We start from the raw sequence: 18392 nt of genomic DNA on the forward strand, positions 1-18392 counted from the left end.
TCATAAGGTTATCATGTGTATTGAGACAATCCCCTAAATATTCCTTTGCTGACATTCTTAACGGTTTGGATGTGTTTTGAAGACTTTTCTTTAATGCGTTGTCAAATGTTTCCACCTGTTATCGTTGTCTTAATGTGCTTTGTGTTAGGAACTGTCCTTTCAAAGCACTTGCTCTCTATAAACTGCATTTGTAAAGTGTCTAGGAAACTTGGGGTGATCAATTTAAACCTGGAAGAATTGAGAATGGTCATATTATAGTTTGGTATGTTAGCCAAATCATGTGCTACACAATTTTGACTTTTGTAAATGATTAGGCTACGACTTCCTGAGAGAGTGTATTGTTTGATGCTCAGATTACATTTTGTGAAATAGTTTTCCAGTTTATTTGGTTAAAAATGCCTGGTCCAGAAATGTTTATCCATTCACAATTTGAATAAATGACTAGAGAAGTTTCCTGAAAACACAGCATGCATCTTTGCAAGTATAAAACCAAATACATTGGGTTTTATTTATCAGATTTCGTTTTGTATTGCATGAGAAGTGCGTTGGGTGCTTGCCATTTCAGATCCCAAGAATTCAAATAGGCCACTGCAAGAATTTGCATGCCATGTAGTAATCAAGATGCTTTGGTAATTATCTGAATGATTTGGCAAGGGCTATGAAAATACCTTTTCTAGATAAAGTTAGCTGCGTGCTCAAAAATACAATATAAATATTTTGTTCAACAATTGCTTAGATTGTTCTAAAGAATAATAGGATGATTTCTGACATATACATTTGAATGTAACTGTAATAACATATTGATATGCTCTGGTATAGCATTTTAAAATACTATCTCCTGGGGAATCACTCACCTTATTTTATATAGGATTTCACTCTGCAAGGTCTAAAAACATTATGTACATATGTACAGAATCATTGTTGCATAGTTCTTGGCAATTACCTGGTGCACAGTACAATATTGTGCTCTTACAGAAAATTTGACGAAAAATGTCAAAAACCCAGAGAAAGTGCTGTAGGTTTTTTGGTTTGGGTTTTTTTAAGTAATATAAAGTTAGTAGAATCTGTTTGCAAGCATTTGTTCAAAGGCACCCTACAAAAGACTGCATAAAATGAATTTACTTACCAAGAAAGTAATTGGCTAGTGCTGCTGGGATTTAAATGAGGTAGTCCTAAAACCAATCCTACGGAAAAATTGTTCTGACTTTGTTCTAGGCATACTTTTATATACTGAAAACAAGTTTATTTCTATGCAAGCATAGAAAAAAAAATACCAACAATACAAAAACACTACCACTACAATGCCTACAATACAAAAGCAGTAACACTACAATAAAATAAACTGTAACAGCTTTTGTGGACATACATTTCTAAGTTGTAACCGCCTCCTGCCCACATTAGTTGTTTTGCTTCTCTTGCTCTGTCACTGTTATTTAACTTGTCTGCCGCCAACTTGATAAAATGGTAAAGCACAAGATATTCAAGTTGTAGGAGTTGTCTTCAGAAAGTGGATACCTAACAGAAACCACAAATGAAGGCAAATTAAAAAGCAAGTTTAAACAAATTCCTGTGAAATCCATAAATCCACTAGATTATTATTAAAATCAAAGCAATGAAGAATGGGTGCTCTAGGGAAGCTGTGTCTCTTTTTTGCTCTTTGCCATAGAGAACAATTGGAAACTAATTACTGTAGAATTACAGTAAAAATTACATACAATAAAGACACATCTAAAAAATTCTGATAAATTGATTGCCAGATGTCTGATAAATAAGGACAGTGTCTATGTCTAGAGGTTTACTTTGGATGGAGAATGGTTATGGGAAGCAGCACAGCTAAACTTCTCTTTGTCTTAACCCTCTTTAATTCTGTGAGGAAGCTGGGACTTTTTTTCATATATCTCCCCAAATAAGATTCTCTGTAACATTTTCTTGTGTTGGCAGTTGATGCAATACTAATACAATTTCTATAAAACTGCTGTGTACTTCATTGGTAGAATTTGAAAGGTTGCATAGCACTAAAAGAGGCAACTTCTCAGGTGAATAAAATTTTGGACAGGTGCTCTTAGAAAGGATACAGTTTATTTGTAAATAGATGTTTCTTCCCTTTGCTACTTTATTTTTCAGAAAGTACCAGCTTTTTTCCACAGATTTCATATTGGATGCTGAACAGCAACAGATTTACTAGTGTAATCAATAGTCAGTGGTTATTTTTGGAGTTATCAAACCTTTTATAGCTTCAGTTTTCTTGATACAGCTATTTTTTCTTTTCCTCACTGATACCTTTTAATTTGGGGCTGGGAGCAGGGAGTTGTTTTAATTTTCAGTGTATGTTCATTTATCTCTTTCTAAATAGTTAGGTACTTACTCTGATTACTTTCAGTTTCAAAACAAAAAATGTTGCCAATCAGAGCAAATAGTCTAGTTTAAATGAAAATTAGTTCTTGACTCATGAAAGGGTTGTGGGTTTTGTTTTGTTTTGTTTTGTTTTTTAATTTCCTATCCAGTACAGGCAATTGAGGAGAAATTTTTTTTAACTATTTGATGTTTTTTGTCCTAAGTTCTTTTCTAATGTGTCTTTGTGAACACTGAACACAGAAAACTCTGATTCTCCTGCCTTTACTAAAAACTGATATATAAAAACTGTTTACATGTAGCTTTCTTCTTTAAATGATAATTAACATTCATAACTATTTCTGAAAATGCTTTACATACTGTTTCCTCTAAGAGCCAAGTTCTCAAGATGCTTGAAGTGCTCATATTTCATTATCAAATTTGGCAGCTGAGTATCAGTCTGACTTTAAATCGCTTAAAAAAAAGGAAAAAAACCCTGTATTTTTTTTGCCTCCCTCAGTATCCAACAGAACCACCAGATTGCCTTGTGGATTTTCCTGTTCAGTTTGCGATTTCTTGGATGCCACAGGTAAACTGCTATATTATGCATCTTTTTTTAAAAACTGACATACGTATGCAACATGTAGGTGGTAATGAGGGGTTGGACTTTATTTTTTAACTCCAGCTTTTTTCCCTGCGTGCATTTTACTTTTATACATGCTTATGTAAATGTAATAATACTGAACTCCATATTCCTTATGATAGTGTTTTAAATAAATATTTTCCTTGCCATATAGATATACCTTGCATGGTGTATGCTTTCCACTCATACTGGCTAGGTTTTTTCTTAGGCTGTTCATACAGCTGAAATATCTTTAGGAATTATATTGGGAAAATATATGTACGAGAAACGATTGTCTTATAGAAAAGAAGCACCCTCTAAAGTTGACAGACATTAAAAAAAAGTGGTCCCCCAGTTTGTTATCCTATATAGTTTTTGTAACATAATAAACTTTTTCAGTTACAACCAAAAGAACAACAGGAGAGTACTTAATAGAATTCTGATTTCATAGTTTAACTGATATTGTTAATATAAAGAACCAAGAGCCATTGTCTTTTTTTAGTCTCTCTTGCATTATTTCATGTATCTTTTTTCTTTAATAGAGCATGTGTACTTGATTAAATGGATTTAAATGTGACCACTTAGATGTAAGTTAATTTGAATTATCTCTAGAAAATAGTTGATGTTTAATTTCATTTAATTCGGGAAAATAGATTTTACATAAATGATTGCATTTCATAATTCTAACTCTCGCGAGGATTTCTATCCATCAATAAAGCCTGTCTTTATGGTACTGAATTTATATAGGGAACATGGCTGAAAGGTTGCTCAGAATGATTTTAAGATGGGCATATAATTTTGACTGCAAAGCTCAAGGTTTGTGTGTCACCTCAGACCATCTAATATGAGAACTTGAGGAAATAACTGCAAGAATGGACCACTGCAAATGAAAAATATATTTAGTTTCACTTGTAATTTTAGGTTTTGATTTTCTGGTATGGTTTGGAACAATTTAAACAGCTATTGTTTTTCCCTTAAATTATACTGGATTCCATATACTACAGGCAGGATTTCGAGTACTAAACTAGTTTCTAATCTTGAACTTTATACATACTTTTAATAGTATATTTTATTAATTTTATAGCCTTGCAATTTATGTTGCCTCAAACTAACAACATTTCAAATATCCTTGACAGTCATTGCTTCTCTGTGTTTACTTTTAGTAATTTTAAAGCTACTAGCTGGACTTATGTTTTAATAAAATGTTCTTGAAAGACATGATATGAAGCAGCCGCCTTTGACAAGTTAAAGATGGGAGCAAATGTATTAATATTGACACTACAACCAAGTAAAAATCTAATGTTAAAAATATGACATTCTAACGCTTGAGATCTTGAAATCTTTTTACAGTTAGAATTACCTATGGACTCTTTGAGAACATGAACAATAAATGTTTGTATGTAGCTGAAGACCCTTTTTTGAAATCATGAGATACTAATTCTAGCTGCAGATAGAATACTGAACCAAATACCAGCAACCCGTGCATTGTGCTGATAGAAATGCTTTAGTTGTACAGTCTTTTTTGAAAATTGACCTTATCTGTGTGGCTGACATGAACCTCACGCTTCTGGAAAAAAATGTGTGTAGTAATTGTGTAAATTGAGTTTATTTTCAAAATGCATGGTAATTATTGCAGTGAGCAGTCTTCACGCCGTGGTAAAATGCGGGTTAAGTTTAGATAATGCTGAAACACCACTGATAGCAGAATTTAGCAGGTCCTTAAGTAGTTGAAAATTTTGGTTCCTAAAAGGGAAAAAGAACACGCTATACCTATTTTCTAGTAAAATAACATGAAGTTTTCATACTGATAGGTCTTAAATTTTAATATTTGTTGGTCATCTTTCATGTAAAAACTGACAAAGCTTAACTAAAATTATGCAATTGCATTATTAGAATATAAACTCCTGTGAAAGAAAATATAAATAGATTTCAGGTAATTGATTTTTTTTTTCCACCCCCCTGTGTGTGCTGTTGCCTATTTCAGATTCTTTTCAGTCCTCATGGACTTTAAACTTGAGGGGTTGTTGGGTGGTTGGTTTTTTCTTTTTTTTTTTTTTTTTCCCCCTTCCCCCCCTCCGTATAATAATAGACATGGCTTTATGGCATCCATATTAAAAATGGGTAATTTTCCTTATGGTCCCTGTCTTCCTGCTGGGTTGATAATGTTTTGATGTATTTTTCTTTTGCTCTGATGAGAGGTCTGCTGCTGCTGCTCTGACATATTCATTTGGATGAATAATTATAACTTGCACAATGTCAAGCTGAAGATGGTAGGGTTTTGTGCGTCATGACAAGCCTAGTAGCCAGTGCAGGTGTCTCACAGCATGATCAGCAACAGCCAGTGTATTCTGGCTCAGAGGAGACATTTTAGAGTAGTAAGAAATCAGCACCAAGGGCAATGCTGCTGCTGCTGCTACTGTTATAAGTGCCAAATAAATGCAGAGTGCTTCTCAATGACAAGTGCAAGAACATCTACTTATTTCAGTTATATTCCTTTTCTAAATAACCAGATAAATGTGCTGTCTCCACATTTTAGCATACGCTGTAAGCATGGTTCTGCAGTTTCAGTGCATCTATATTCTGCTGCCCTCACATCAGGGTATTGTTTCTATACTGACCACTGCTCACCTGGTTGGCTACATGAAGGTCATGAGAGTGGAAATTAATGACTAATGAGGTCATGCAGCCGGCCAACAATGAAACAGTACCACAAGATTCAGAAGGTGTAGTGGTACGAATAAGATTATTCTTCGGTTATTTTGATGAAAACATAATAAAATGCATCATAATTGTGCTTTTTCCTAGCAAAGGAGCTTCACAGACACCAGCTTTATATGCATCTATAAATACAAAAAATAGAGATGGTTGACAAGACACTTTATAAAGATTTCAGAGTGTTGGGTCTCAGTTTGATTTGTGCTAAGGAGGGGGGAAATTGTTAAACTACTCTTCGTGAGAAATAAACAGTTTCCAAACAAATATAAGGAATCATAAATTATTTAGGTGAATACAGGTGATCCCTTCTCCATCCAACAACTGTTCACTTTATTGAATTGTGTTCTATCTATGAATTCATAAAGGGCAAGCAGGTAACAGCACCTATAGTTTAGGCTACTTTACCTTTTCCATTAGGAGGCTTTGCAGTTGTTTTAATTTTGGATAAGCAAATTTTGTGGTAGGAAGAATTTTAGCAAAAAAATCTCAGAATAAAGATCACATTTTTATCTTTTTGTAAAAAATAAGTTTTAATAACTTATGCTGTAGTTACCTTAATTAGAACATTCTTATTACCATTTGATTAATATTTAGTTCACCCAGGATTTGGAGCAGGTGTTTGAAGTTTGGCAGAATAGCCATATAGGCATCTAGCACTTCTTAAAAGTTACTGAAAGGTTTCATGGATTTTATGGCAGGCGCAGACTCAAGACTTTCTCTTTATTCTTCCCAGCCTCTATAGCTCTAGAAATAAGAACCAAGAGTAGAGTGACTTTTTTCCCATTCCTTCTTATTCCTTTAATTGAAGGAAACAGTATATGGGCGATAGGGATAAAGTTGGGCAAGTATTTAAATTGGAATAAATTAAAAAAAGAAGGAAAGACTTGGCATGAGGAACTACCAGTGATGAGATGGAGATGAGAGTGCAGGTCTGGTCAGAATCGCGCGCAGTGTTCTGGCTTGGACTGCGGCCTCACTAGTGCCTTCTGCACTGACTGTAGTAACGCCCGGTCAGCCTGAGGATCAGGGAGCACCGCTGCAGAGGGATCACTTTCCAGCCAGTGCAATAGATGTCCGCGATCCCACGGGGGGCGGGAAAAGTAGTATGTGATCAAGTTAGAAAAGACTGTGATACCCACCTGTGCAAAAAACTGCATCAAGGTTTTGTGACTATTCTAGCGCTAGTGTTTCCTTACCTCTGCTGGCTAGTCACTACTGCTCGCGTGCAGCTGATGTCAGTATCCTCAGTAGTTAGAAATAAAATGCAAGGTTGATATTGGACATTAAAAAAATCTTCATTTTGTTTTAAGTTGTTGTGAAATATTAAACTGCTGCGATGTCCTGTTTTGATAATGGATGTTTTGCCTGATGAGCATGGAAACCTAAGAGATAGAGGATGGAGTAACCAGTCTGGTTTTGCTAGTGGGTTTTAGAGTCAGGGCAGCCAGTGATGATATCCTGAATTATGAGTGCCTTATTTTCCAAAGAATATTTGACGTATTTCATACAAATTCTAATGCATTTGTACAAAGGTGACCATGAAACGAAGAGTTTGTGCTGTTTGACATTATTAATGGCTGTCTTGGTGTAGTATAGACAAAAAAAAAAAGCATGATAGCAGTCTTTTCAAAAAGTCTTGGGCAATGACGAAAAATTAGTTGTTTAATCAAATAAAAAGGAACGTTATAGTTTTCATGGTTTGCATGACAAGCATGTGATGTATTTAAATAGCTATAGATGCATTTATGTATATAGCGGGAGACAGCTGGCAACATCAATGAAGCATGCAAATAAGATCAAATGAACAGTGCATTAAAAAAAAGATTTAACTACCTTTTTAAGGAACATCATTGAAAAATTACAATTAGTATTAAAATTAATTGGATTTTAAAACTTATCTGTGGGTTATAATCCCTTGATGTTTCTTTTTTCTAGTGAAACCCTTTGAATTCCCGGAAGATAAAGATAAAAATGATTATTAGAGGATTTATCTGTATGTGATATAGAAAAGTGTAAAAAATCAAAATGGAAAGCAACTGTTGCAAGTACCAGAAAATTATGCTATTAATTTAAGTGTCATCAGAGCACAAAAGATCACATTTCAGGACTGTGTGAAAATTATTAAAATACTGGAAATAATAGTACTTAAGATGAAGATATTATACTCTAAGATGTGGTTAAGTGACTGACACTATTATATCACTTCAGGTATTACAAAAGTAACAAAATGCTTTTAAAGATAATAAGCGTTACATTTTGAGATTGGCAGTATTCACACTTTTCTGCTTAAGTGCTTTCCTACTTTAATATAATTTAGTAACAGCAGGAAAAAATGTAGCATTTTATTTCTAAGCTACGCCATTTCTTTCTAAAATATGTATGCATAAAATACAAAAACTTAATACATCTAAAAATAATATTTCTTCATCTGAGAATGTTCATATAATTTGCTTCTTTTTGTCCAGGTGAGAAAGGAAGAACGCAATTACTAAAGATTAAAGGAAACCATTCCATGTATATTTTGTGTTATTTACAGAAAAATACCTCTTTAAGAACTGAACATTTAATTTGCTTTTTTGTTTTGACCCCAAGAACTTATTCCCAGGCCAAAAGAGATCTGAAATCTGGCCCTTGTTACATCTTTTTTGTTTTTCAAAACATACTTTACTGTCTCTTTATCCGAGTTGAAGAAGTCTTGTCGGTTCTCTCCTATCCCTCCTGCTTTTTACTCATGCATTTAACTGTTCAGTTGTGTTCTGTGTAAACGATTTCAAAATAGCCTTTGGTGCTCCCAAATGATTCCTCTTTTTCTACTCTTGAGTTTCCCACTACCAAACAATTTGAGAAAACAAGTTGTCTGGGAAGAGCCTATCTCCAAAATGTCCCCCCACCCTTGATCTCCCTTCACTGCTGCCTCTGTTTAGTTTCTTGACACTTTTACGTTTTTCCTGTCGTAGCTTCATCTCTCCCCACGAAGCCACATTCTGACTGCTCCTTGTTCTCCTTCTGGTCTGTTCGCAACGTTTCCCAACGCCTCCACTGATTCCATCCGACATCAGGCTCAAAACCCCTAAGGGGTATTACTCCAGACAGAACTCTCTCCTCCTGCGTTCTTCACCTCCTTTCGGTTCCCTAAACTCATGTTTCGTACCCTCTGGGCATCTGCCGAGCACTTTCTCTACTTGAAGAAGTCTTTCCCTGTAGAAATAGTTACTTTTGTGCTCAGTGATGATTTTTAAAAGACTTCTTTTGCATTGCTGTTCTGTATAGTCCTGTATAATGAAAGATTTTTCTGATTCCATCTAATCCACTCTCAAATATTGAAATCCCTTGAGTGTAATCCTCTGATTATTAGACGGTTTCTCCTTCTCTTACCATATTTACATGGCTTGAAATCTAATGTTAAGTACCTGGTTTTATACTGCTTAATTTTGAGATAATTATGACATTGTTAAGGCTATATTTCTTACAGTCTTTTAAAAATAAATAAGCTACTTTAGTTATGTGGGTATTTCTGTGTATTTATATTTGGTACCACTGCCGCATTGCTCAGCTGAAGTAGAGACAAAATATCAGAATGTTAGAAGTTTAATAGTAGCTAATGATGATTTTTTACTTTAATTTTACAGTCGTTTGTTGCAAGTTACAATGCAAATTAATAGTTGTAAACCAGTTTTCAGAAAAGTTTTCTGAAAAGGAGTATAAAACACTATCAAATCCAGGCATGATGTACGTGTATCACAACATGTTAGAACTACCAGGATTAGAGTACTTATTTGCACTCCGGATACAGCTATTCTTTACTTATGTTGTTTCAACGAATAAACCTGTGAGGTTCAACGCTTTATCCTACTGTGATACAATTGGATACATACTAGATTTTAACACTTGTTAAATTATCTACATATTCTATATGGCTTTAGGTGGAAACTATGTGAAATTTGTTTAAATTTCTTCTTTTCTTAGAACTCCTTAATAGACATTTATAATCAGTTCCTGGCGGCATTAGAATCGCTGAAAGAATTCTGGGATGCCATGGATGAAATTGATGGGAAGACATGGGTGCTCGAGCCAGAAAATCCCACACGCAGTGCTACGACAAGAAGAATTGCGATAGGTACGAAAAGATTCGAAGGAATACAGTGGGTTTGAGAAGTAAAACTCGGGGTGCTGTTTTGCTTTGCTTGTCTAATCAGATGGTGCTGGTAGAGTTAGGAAAATGAAAGGTAGCACTTAAAACCAGCAAGACACAGCTCCCTTACTTTGTGTATTAAAAAAACCCAAACTTCCACAGAATACTGAATCTGTTTAGGAAATTAATTACAACTTTATGGTGTTACATAAAATGAAAGTTTCTGCAGGAAAATAGTGTGTATTTGTAAATTATGAACATGTAACTTTCAAAAACTGAGGACTTACATGATAACTCTAGAAAAATCAGTATTTCTAAAAAATCACCTTAGATGAAGCCCTCATCTCATTCACAAATTCCAGATTTTTTAACAGACTATTACTTTAGATTGATCCTGTCCTGGAAGAGTGAAAGGAATATTAGAGTGCAGTCAAAAGGGAGAAAAGGAGGTTAAAAGAGGCTGATGGAAAGGACAAAGAAATAAGAGAGGAAATTAGAGGCTTACAGTGTTAACCATCTGAAAAAGTACCTTAATTCATATGCTGGTATCTGGCATTTTAAGGTCTTAATATATATAGGATAAGGAGTCTTGTAATTGCAAAGGAGAAACTTGCAGCTGTTGTCAGAGGTTAGAAATACGGGGGGAAATGTTATCTTTGCAAGAGCTCTGATTTGTAGCTTAAATCCAAAATATCAATTGCGTATTGTAGAAATCCGAGAACCTACAATGGACCAAAGTAGACCTAAGTTGTCCCCAAAACCTGTGGAAAGATTGATTGCCGGCAGGGTGAAGAAGGAAAGGAGCTGGAGGGGGGTGCTGAGGCTGCTCCTTCACTGGGGGCGGAGGGAGGGAGGGACAGGAAGGACAGAAAAAGTTCAGCAACCGGCTAAAATGACATGGGTCGGGCAACGCTGCTTCTTTTTTGCACGTGCAGTCAGGGTGGCTGTATCTTGGTTCTGCTGTACTTCGACACAGACCAATGAAAAGGAAAGAAAAGCCTCAGAAAGCGCCTCACGTTAGATAACGGAGGGCAGTACAAAGCTTTGAGTCCTTTGTTGTCGGTCACAGACAATCTTCGGTTATGACTAAACTTTGATTTTGTTGTAAAAGAAAAATATTTGCTATTTCAAAAATACGCCATTGTTCGCTCAGTCCAGGAGTATGCTGTGGAGGGAGGTGACTTTTACTGCTTAACATTGTCTTTATGCTTCTCTTTTTGACACTGAAAAATGATGAGGAATTAATAACAAATACTCTACTACCTTTAAAATTTCACTAAGATTTCAAATGGATTATGTCATCTAGCTTGAGTTTGATTATTCACAAATAAGTCTAAGTGTTAAGACTAGTCTATAAGAAATGGAAGACTGGCAGTTTTATTTAACCAGTTGCTATTTTTAATTACAGTCCATTGAAATCTAAATATTTAATATATACTGGTATTTTATACAATTAATTTGGATACTTACCAACTTTTTTATGATTTGTAGTAATGAAAACCAGCCTGAATTAACCAATTAAAAACCGCTTTTAAAAAAAGGCTAATGTTTCCATTTTCGAATACTTGACTGCAAAGAAAAGCTTCCCCTATGACTGACTTGCTTTCTCGTTGTAGGGAACAATGTCTCAGTGAACATAGAGGTAGATCCTCGGCACCCAAACATGCTCCCCGAGTGTTATTTTCTTGGAGCAGATCACGGTAAGGCAGCAGACATACACCCTTTATTTCTCTTCTAGAATCTGATCTCTGGTGAGCAGATACTAGTGTAAGCTATGTCAGACTCCTGGGGTAAACTCTGCTTAAGCAGAGCCAGGAATTAAGCCGAATATGTGCGTAGGAGAGTTTTACACCGTAGATGCTGGGGTTTTTAACAGCCTAAATCCACAGCATGCTGGTTTGCTCTGCGAGTGACACTTTTTTCCAGCTTTCCTAGCACGGTTTAGAGGGAACCCTGTGTTCTACAGATGATTATCCAATCGTGTGTATATTTTAATATAACTTTCTTTTAAAAAAAAAATTAAACTTACTATGTATGTCCTAATAGTGTTTGGAAATATTTAAGTCTTTTACTCCGTGTCCCACAGCTTTTTACCAACGTTTTAAGGTAACTACGAGCATATCTTCAAACAGTATGATATTTAAAATATTTGAGTTTTCAGTTTTGGGAATTCATTACACTGAGCCGTCGTTGACTTATGTACCTTAAATAATTAGAAAAACCCAACTCATGCCTTCCCCTTCTGTGCAGAAATACAAGAGGTTAAATTGGGTGGGGGAGTGAAGGGGATCCTAAAGATGATGTAATTATTTATGTACATTGTTTGCAGTGGTTAACCCTTTGAGAATTAAGCTGAACAACAATATGCACTTATGGTAAGCATCTTCAATAATATAGGTTTGAAACTGAAATGGTGTTTGCCATTCCTAGTGTTGACTTTATTCTCCCTCTCCCCCACCTGCAGGGATCCAGAAATCAGTTTATTACAAAACTTGAAAGACCTCTTAGAAATTGATTTTCCATCTCGTGCTGTGTTAGAAAAAAGTGTAAGTTGCTTTTTGTTAATGATCAGTCGTTATTTCTGAATAAGAAAAATTTAAATGGTCACTTTATAACTGCCAGCAAAAATAAGAGACTTAGAAGAGAGGTAATTGGATTAATATATTGTCATAAGGACTTCTGAACTTCAAGCAACAATTGTCAGAGCTTGTTAACCTTTGATTAGAGGTGCACACTTTACTGTGGCCTTCATAGCAGTAAGGCGATTAATAACAGGCTTCACTATTAAAAGGGAAGGAGGAAGTTCCAGAGTAGCTAATGAGATGTGGAAAATCCAAACATTCTGTTATGGATGTTGATGACTTAAGTTCTAATTAGGCAGAGCTGCTTAGAGGGGACGAGAGGCCATCCAAATACTAGTGCATTTCAAACAAACTTGGAATTAATTTTTGACAATGCTGTAACACTGGATTACTAGCTTTGCTTTCACTTGTGAATTTTTTAAATTAATAACTGACTGTGAGGTCTTGTGTCTCATGTCCAAACGTAATGACAAATCATTGTGTTGAATAAAAAAGAAACAGTGGGGCCCACAAGTATGAAAATGCTTGTCAAACTAGACGAAATTCAGTGAGAGGATAAAATATAACCTAGCAAAGTCTTGTACATCTGGCAACTAATCTCACTCTTCATACCATAATGGGGTAAACATATATTATATTGAAGGCAAAATATTTAGTAATTGTAAGTAACAAAAAATGCAAAAACAAAGACACGTAGATGAACGTGTTTTCTGTGTTACCAGCCCTGTTTCTTCCTTGCAGTTGTACTGTAAGCTAAAACATGTTGTGTTTTAAGGATTTTGCTAAGGACTGTGGCATCTGCTATGCCTATCGCCTCGATGGCACTACTCCAGATCAAGTGTGCAATGATCCCCGATGTGGACAACCTTTTCACCAGGCTTGCCTGTATGAGGTAAAGTAATTAATGGGACGAACTTGCTCATTAAGTCACAGATTCTAGAAAATAAGCATTGCCCACTTAAATTTCAGATGAAGCAAAGTCCTTTAAGGAGTGCTACAACAGTGACTGTGCTTCCTCTTGTCTTCTAAGCCACAAATCATAAATAAGCTCCCTGTGGAAGGGAACCTGCCTCACTTTGCGGTTATACAGACTCAGACTTGACACACACCATGTCAGATGTTGATCAAATGAACTGTTTGGAAAAAAACCCTGGTAATAGATCGTTCTTAAATTTGATATGAAACAACTGTGAATTTTAATCCACTTACTTGTGTTGCAGTGGCTACAAGGTCTTCCTTCTAGCAGACAGAGTTTTAATGTCATCTTTGGTGAATGTCCATATTGTAATAAGGTAAGGAAATTTAATGAAAATGAGTGATTGAACTAAATAGTGTGTGGTAGCTTAGGTAAAGGCAAAAACTGTAACAAAGTCAGTTGTAAAATAGAATTTGTGGCTACTATCTTCCCTTTATACATTGGAATAGAGAGAGGAAAACTTTAAATTCCCATGCATTTAATCCATCAGTATTTAACAGAAGGTTTTCTGAAACAGTATAAAGATTATCCAGTTATCAACATACTAATGTTAGAATAATTAAATATCACACCACATTGTATTTCATGATACTTTTTTTATGTTGCTGTAGCAAAGGTCCAGTTTCAAGAAAAAAAAAAATCCCAACATTCATAACACAAAGCAGCCTTGTACAAATACTTCAGTGCATACGTAACTATTGAGTGCAGATTTGGAAAGTTTAAGTGAACTTGCCTTTAAAAGGTGTTTTGACAGTATTATTTTAAAAAATATTTTCCAAGCCACTGACGCTGAAATCTTCAACGAAGAAACTTTGAGAAAAAACTGCATGATGGGAACACCACTGCACTTACACTGAAGACATTGAAACAGTGACATCAAAGAAAATACAAGGAAAGTAATATCAGTAGCAGAAGTACAAGTATAGCTATACTGTAATGGTATGTTTCGTCAGTAAATGCAAACCTAAATATAATAGATATAGAAGGACTAGTGATGTCAGAACCAGTTTCTTGCAATGATACTGGATGATCTGTAGTTAAGAGTTGATCGTGTTTCTTTTTGGATTCTGAGAATATTGCCTGGGGGTCGAATGGTGGCAATTCTCTTGCAGTGTCTTTCTGCAGAAAAAAAAAAAGTTGTAATAAACTCGCTATTGAATAAGTGAGATATGAATTGGAAAAGCAAAGGTGCCAAAGATGACATCTAGGTATTTAAGTTATCCTAGAGAAAGCAATACAATTCTTACGAAGTCTTAACTCTGGAATTTGCAGGTATAAGCATATTGGATTTTAAGTGTATAACATTAGGTATGATTAAACACCTTCTAAAGAGACATACTCTATATTTATTACTGAAGTCAACAGCTGAAATTCTTCTGATTCTTTAACTTGTTTCCAAAAAATGTTAACGTATTAAGTCCTTACAGTGTTCCTGCTAATAAAGTTTTAGCCTGGAAACCCTAGACATTACTCTGAAGTTTGGTTTGCCATTTTAATTTGTGTAAGTTTTTGCATTTCCTAGAGAAGCTAAAGTTCTCCTGATTTATCATAGATAGCACAAATATGCGAGTAGTGTAGTTGGTTGTTCTAGTTGGGCAGGGTGGTGTTTGGGGTTTTTTTAGGTCTCCAGAAGCCATGTCATCCTTAGCTTAGCTTTTTGATCTCCATCTCTGAAAGGAGTTCCCAAACACTACGATTTCTGTTTCTCACATATCTAAGACTTGACCATATTTTTGCACTGTCCCTTAGAAAAATTTCCACCTTTGGTTTCCTTTCCGTGATCCCATTCACAGTATGTTGGTTTTTAGCAATACATCCCACTTAATTCCAACCCTAGCAATATCATTTTCTTGGTGAAAAATTCATAACCTAAATTGCATTTCTCTAATAGAAATTTCCTGTCTTCCTGTTTTATTCATCTTTTGACATAGTGACAGACATGTCTGTTTCTTTTCTTGTAATGAAATATGGGCCTCGTCTAATAGAAAGATACTATTATGTCCAGCATAAAGGCAGCTCGTGTGTTTTCTTCTTTGCTTTTGGTTGTTTCCATATTATTTTCTAGATGTTACTTCCTCATTCTCTCTTTCCCAGTTTGTCAGCTGTCCCGTTTCTCACAAGCATCCTACCCTTCTTGTCCTACTCCTCTCAGTCAGGTGTTCCCCTTTCAGCATAGAAATGTTTCTCAGTTTAACTTATACCTACACTGTAATTGCTTTCCAGCAGCATCTTACAAAGCAGACCCACTCCTTCTTTCATTGTTCCAGCTATGTGATGTTTTTCTGAATTTACTTCCCCAAAAGATAAACCAGGGTGATAGAGAACTTTCCCTCCGAGTTCCGTATTCAGCCTCTAACTGCATCATCTGTTAATGGCAACAGAGTGGCCATCCCATCTCAGTGTCTAAGTTAGAGTGAGGTGCCTGCAGTTAACTACTCCAGGCAGTCGCCTAACCGAAGTGTTTGGAATTGCTCTCTGGAGAATGCTTGACAGCCTCTCGCCACTCTAGTTCCTGCATGAACCATTGTTTCTTTTCCCCCTTTGTGCCTGAAGAATCCGCCTGCATTTTCATAACCTCAGCACTCTAAAATTTCCTGTATAGCTTTCCTTTACCAATCTCCTAAATTACATGAAAGGAATTAAGAGGAAGTCTACAAAATGAGACTAATACAATCCTGCCTTTTTTTTCCTTCTCCAGTTTCTCATTTGAATATCTTAAATGTTATCTGACATCCATTTTAACTCTCTCCTATTATGCATAATATTCAGCGAGTACCACAGAACTATTCTACATAGATGCAGCATTATTAATCATATTGGAATAGTGGCTTTTCCTTTACAAAGACTAGATCAAAACACAAATATATCTAAATACTAGACCAGTGATTAGTCCCATTTCTTTAAAAATTTACTTTTCCTTCCTCCCACAAAAAGGAGGGAAGCAAATCCCCTAGCTACTCTCCAGCGTCAAGATCTACAATCCATACTGTGTGCTTGCTGTTCAAGTAAACAGAGGAAGTTACACCAGCTCTTTTTTTTCCTGCATCATGTTGGAAACCTAAATATGGCTCTCTTTCCATATCTTCTTCTTTCTTTGGACTCCAGTAGCTTTTACACAAAATATACAGGAGCCAGAAGATTTGGGGGAGAGATTTGCTACCTTTTTTTGCTAATACTTTTTACATTCGAGGACTAGGAAGTAGCACTGGAATATCTTAATATTACAAAATCTATTTGTGACTTTGAGTTGTTGTTGTGTCAAGACTCCAGAGACTTCAGAATCTGTCTACCTTGCTATCAGCCAAAACATCTCCCCAACAATTGTTCTGCTCACCATTTTACTGCCTGATGCTCTCAGGTACAGCTGTGCTTTTTCTGCTTCACTCTCCTAGCTTGTACCAGAGTCTCCAGGCAGTGATCAGCAGACTGCTTGAAGCAAAGAAGGTTGGATTAATAATAAAGCTATCTTTAAAGTTGTATTTTTGTGCTTATTAGAAGTTGTCCTCATTTATCAAGTTATTTTTCTATATGAAAGAAACAGGGTAGAATCTCTTTGTTAAAATATACTTAAACTCCATAGAAAAGGAGCACAGTATGATTACTAAGACATAGTTTATTCTGCATTACTTTTACAAAAACCTTGCTGAATTTTTTTCATCAATTTTTTCATGTACAGTTGAAGAGTAAGACTGAATACATTCATTCAACCTTCTTCTGCAGTAATTACTGATAATATTTGAGGTGAGTTAGTTAACTACTAAAATCCTCAGATTAAAGAGTCAGAATTTAAGAACTTAATTAAGAGTGCTTTAAGGTTTTCCACTACGTAGAAAAGGAAACTACTGAAGTAAGTTTCTACAGAGAAAACAACAGGGCCCACAAGGGGAGACTTTCATTTCCCAACACTGCACACTGGTGCAGTGCTCAGTGCACTGCTTTACTACCAAACTATAGAAAAAAATGGAGTGGTAGTTTGCGATAGCAACTATACACAAACTTTTAGTGTGTGTGGCAAACATCTAGTTTGCATCCATTTAGCTTGGGTTTTGTTTGTGGTGGTATGGGTTGTTTTTTTTTTTAAACTCTTATTTTTAGAAAAGCTGATCTTTCTTTCACGGGGTGCCATGACTGTTCTAAGGTAACACCAAAAACCTCACCTTTTGTGGGTGGTCAGGTTCCTGAATCGTACTGTGAAATTTAATTGGTTTCTCTTCAGCCTGGCATTGCCGGCGCGTTACCCGAACATGGGGCCTGCTTAGGCAGTTATATTCTTCCTCTTTCACCTTGTTTTGCTTCTGTTGCACTGGTTTCGGTGAAGGCTTCGGTAAGTGAACCTGCTGATGTACAGATAGTAATTCTGTATGCTGAAAAGAATTCCGTAACATTCAAAATTATCACAGGTTCCGATACTTGGACCTGTCAGGTTTCAGACAGGTAAGGATAGTGCTCTGTTTGCACCTACTCCCTGGGCTTACAAGAAACTCAAGAGTTTTACTTTTGGAATAATATAAGCCAGTAAGCATATACCAACTTCTGGAGCTTATGACACAGCTCCTGGCTTTTTTCAAGCACTTTTCTTCCTTGCCCACCCCGAAAGGTGGACATTGAGCTAACAGAGCAGACAAACTCCCAGGAGATACCATGCATTACTGTAATGCCCAAATCCTCACCTGCTGAGGCTCTGTTTGGTGAAGCATCCTGTTTAATTTACTTGGCTTTTCTTCGTCTTGGAGCTGTTTGCCTGTTACTCCAGTACAGGCTCTGTTTTGACAGGTGTATTCTTCACCTTCCATCTTTTTTTGCTTCTGCTGAACTGGTTTTGGCATAGGCTTTGGTAAGCAAACCTGTTGATGTACAGTGAACAATTTTGTACAGTAAAAAAAAAAAAAGAAAGAGTCAGTATTTCAAAGAGAAAAATGTTCTGTCTTCAGTACCAAGAACACAGAATGAGAGTAAGCTGTCATCTTTCTCAAAAGAAATGTTTTCAGCATTTTAATTATCAATAAGCATCTTCTTCAAACAGTACAAAGTTAG

General features: G+C 35.8%; 2 protein-coding genes across 7 annotated transcripts in view; one reads left to right on the forward strand and one right to left on the reverse strand.

Moving 5' to 3' along the window:
- The window catches only part of FANCL (FA complementation group L), a 30858-nt gene extending 16004 nt beyond the window's left edge, over positions 1 to 14854 (forward strand). Inside the window, exons 7-14 of the mRNA XM_075147781.1 lie at positions 2852 to 2920; positions 9635 to 9785; positions 11417 to 11500; positions 12130 to 12175; positions 12265 to 12346; positions 13158 to 13274; positions 13603 to 13674; positions 14139 to 14854. Of these exons, the coding sequence (XP_075003882.1) occupies positions 2852 to 2920; positions 9635 to 9785; positions 11417 to 11500; positions 12130 to 12175; positions 12265 to 12346; positions 13158 to 13274; positions 13603 to 13674; positions 14139 to 14174 (657 nt within the window). The 3' untranslated portion in view covers positions 14175 to 14854. The remainder of the gene's footprint in view (positions 1 to 2851; positions 2921 to 9634; positions 9786 to 11416; positions 11501 to 12129; positions 12176 to 12264; positions 12347 to 13157; positions 13275 to 13602; positions 13675 to 14138) is intronic.
- Positions 14235 to 18392, reverse strand: part of VRK2 (VRK serine/threonine kinase 2) — a 46491-nt gene continuing 42333 nt past the window's right edge. For 3 of the 6 annotated variants that reach the window (XM_075147780.1, XM_075147777.1, XM_075147774.1), the window contains 3 exons: positions 18029 to 18202; positions 17516 to 17722; positions 14235 to 14477 (listed from right to left, as the gene is read on the reverse strand). In XM_075147780.1, coding sequence (XP_075003881.1) covers positions 14235 to 14477; positions 17516 to 17722; positions 18029 to 18202 — 624 coding nt within the window. Of the gene's footprint in view, positions 14478 to 16692; positions 16785 to 17515; positions 17723 to 18028; positions 18203 to 18392 lie in introns of all 6 variants that reach the window. The other 3 variants (XM_075147779.1, XM_075147776.1, XM_075147778.1) reach the window with 3 other exon arrangements.

Source organism: Calonectris borealis, chromosome 3 (assembly GCF_964195595.1).
Source record: "Calonectris borealis chromosome 3, bCalBor7.hap1.2, whole genome shotgun sequence".
In the NCBI taxonomy this organism is placed as follows: domain Eukaryota; kingdom Metazoa; phylum Chordata; class Aves; order Procellariiformes; family Procellariidae; genus Calonectris; species Calonectris borealis.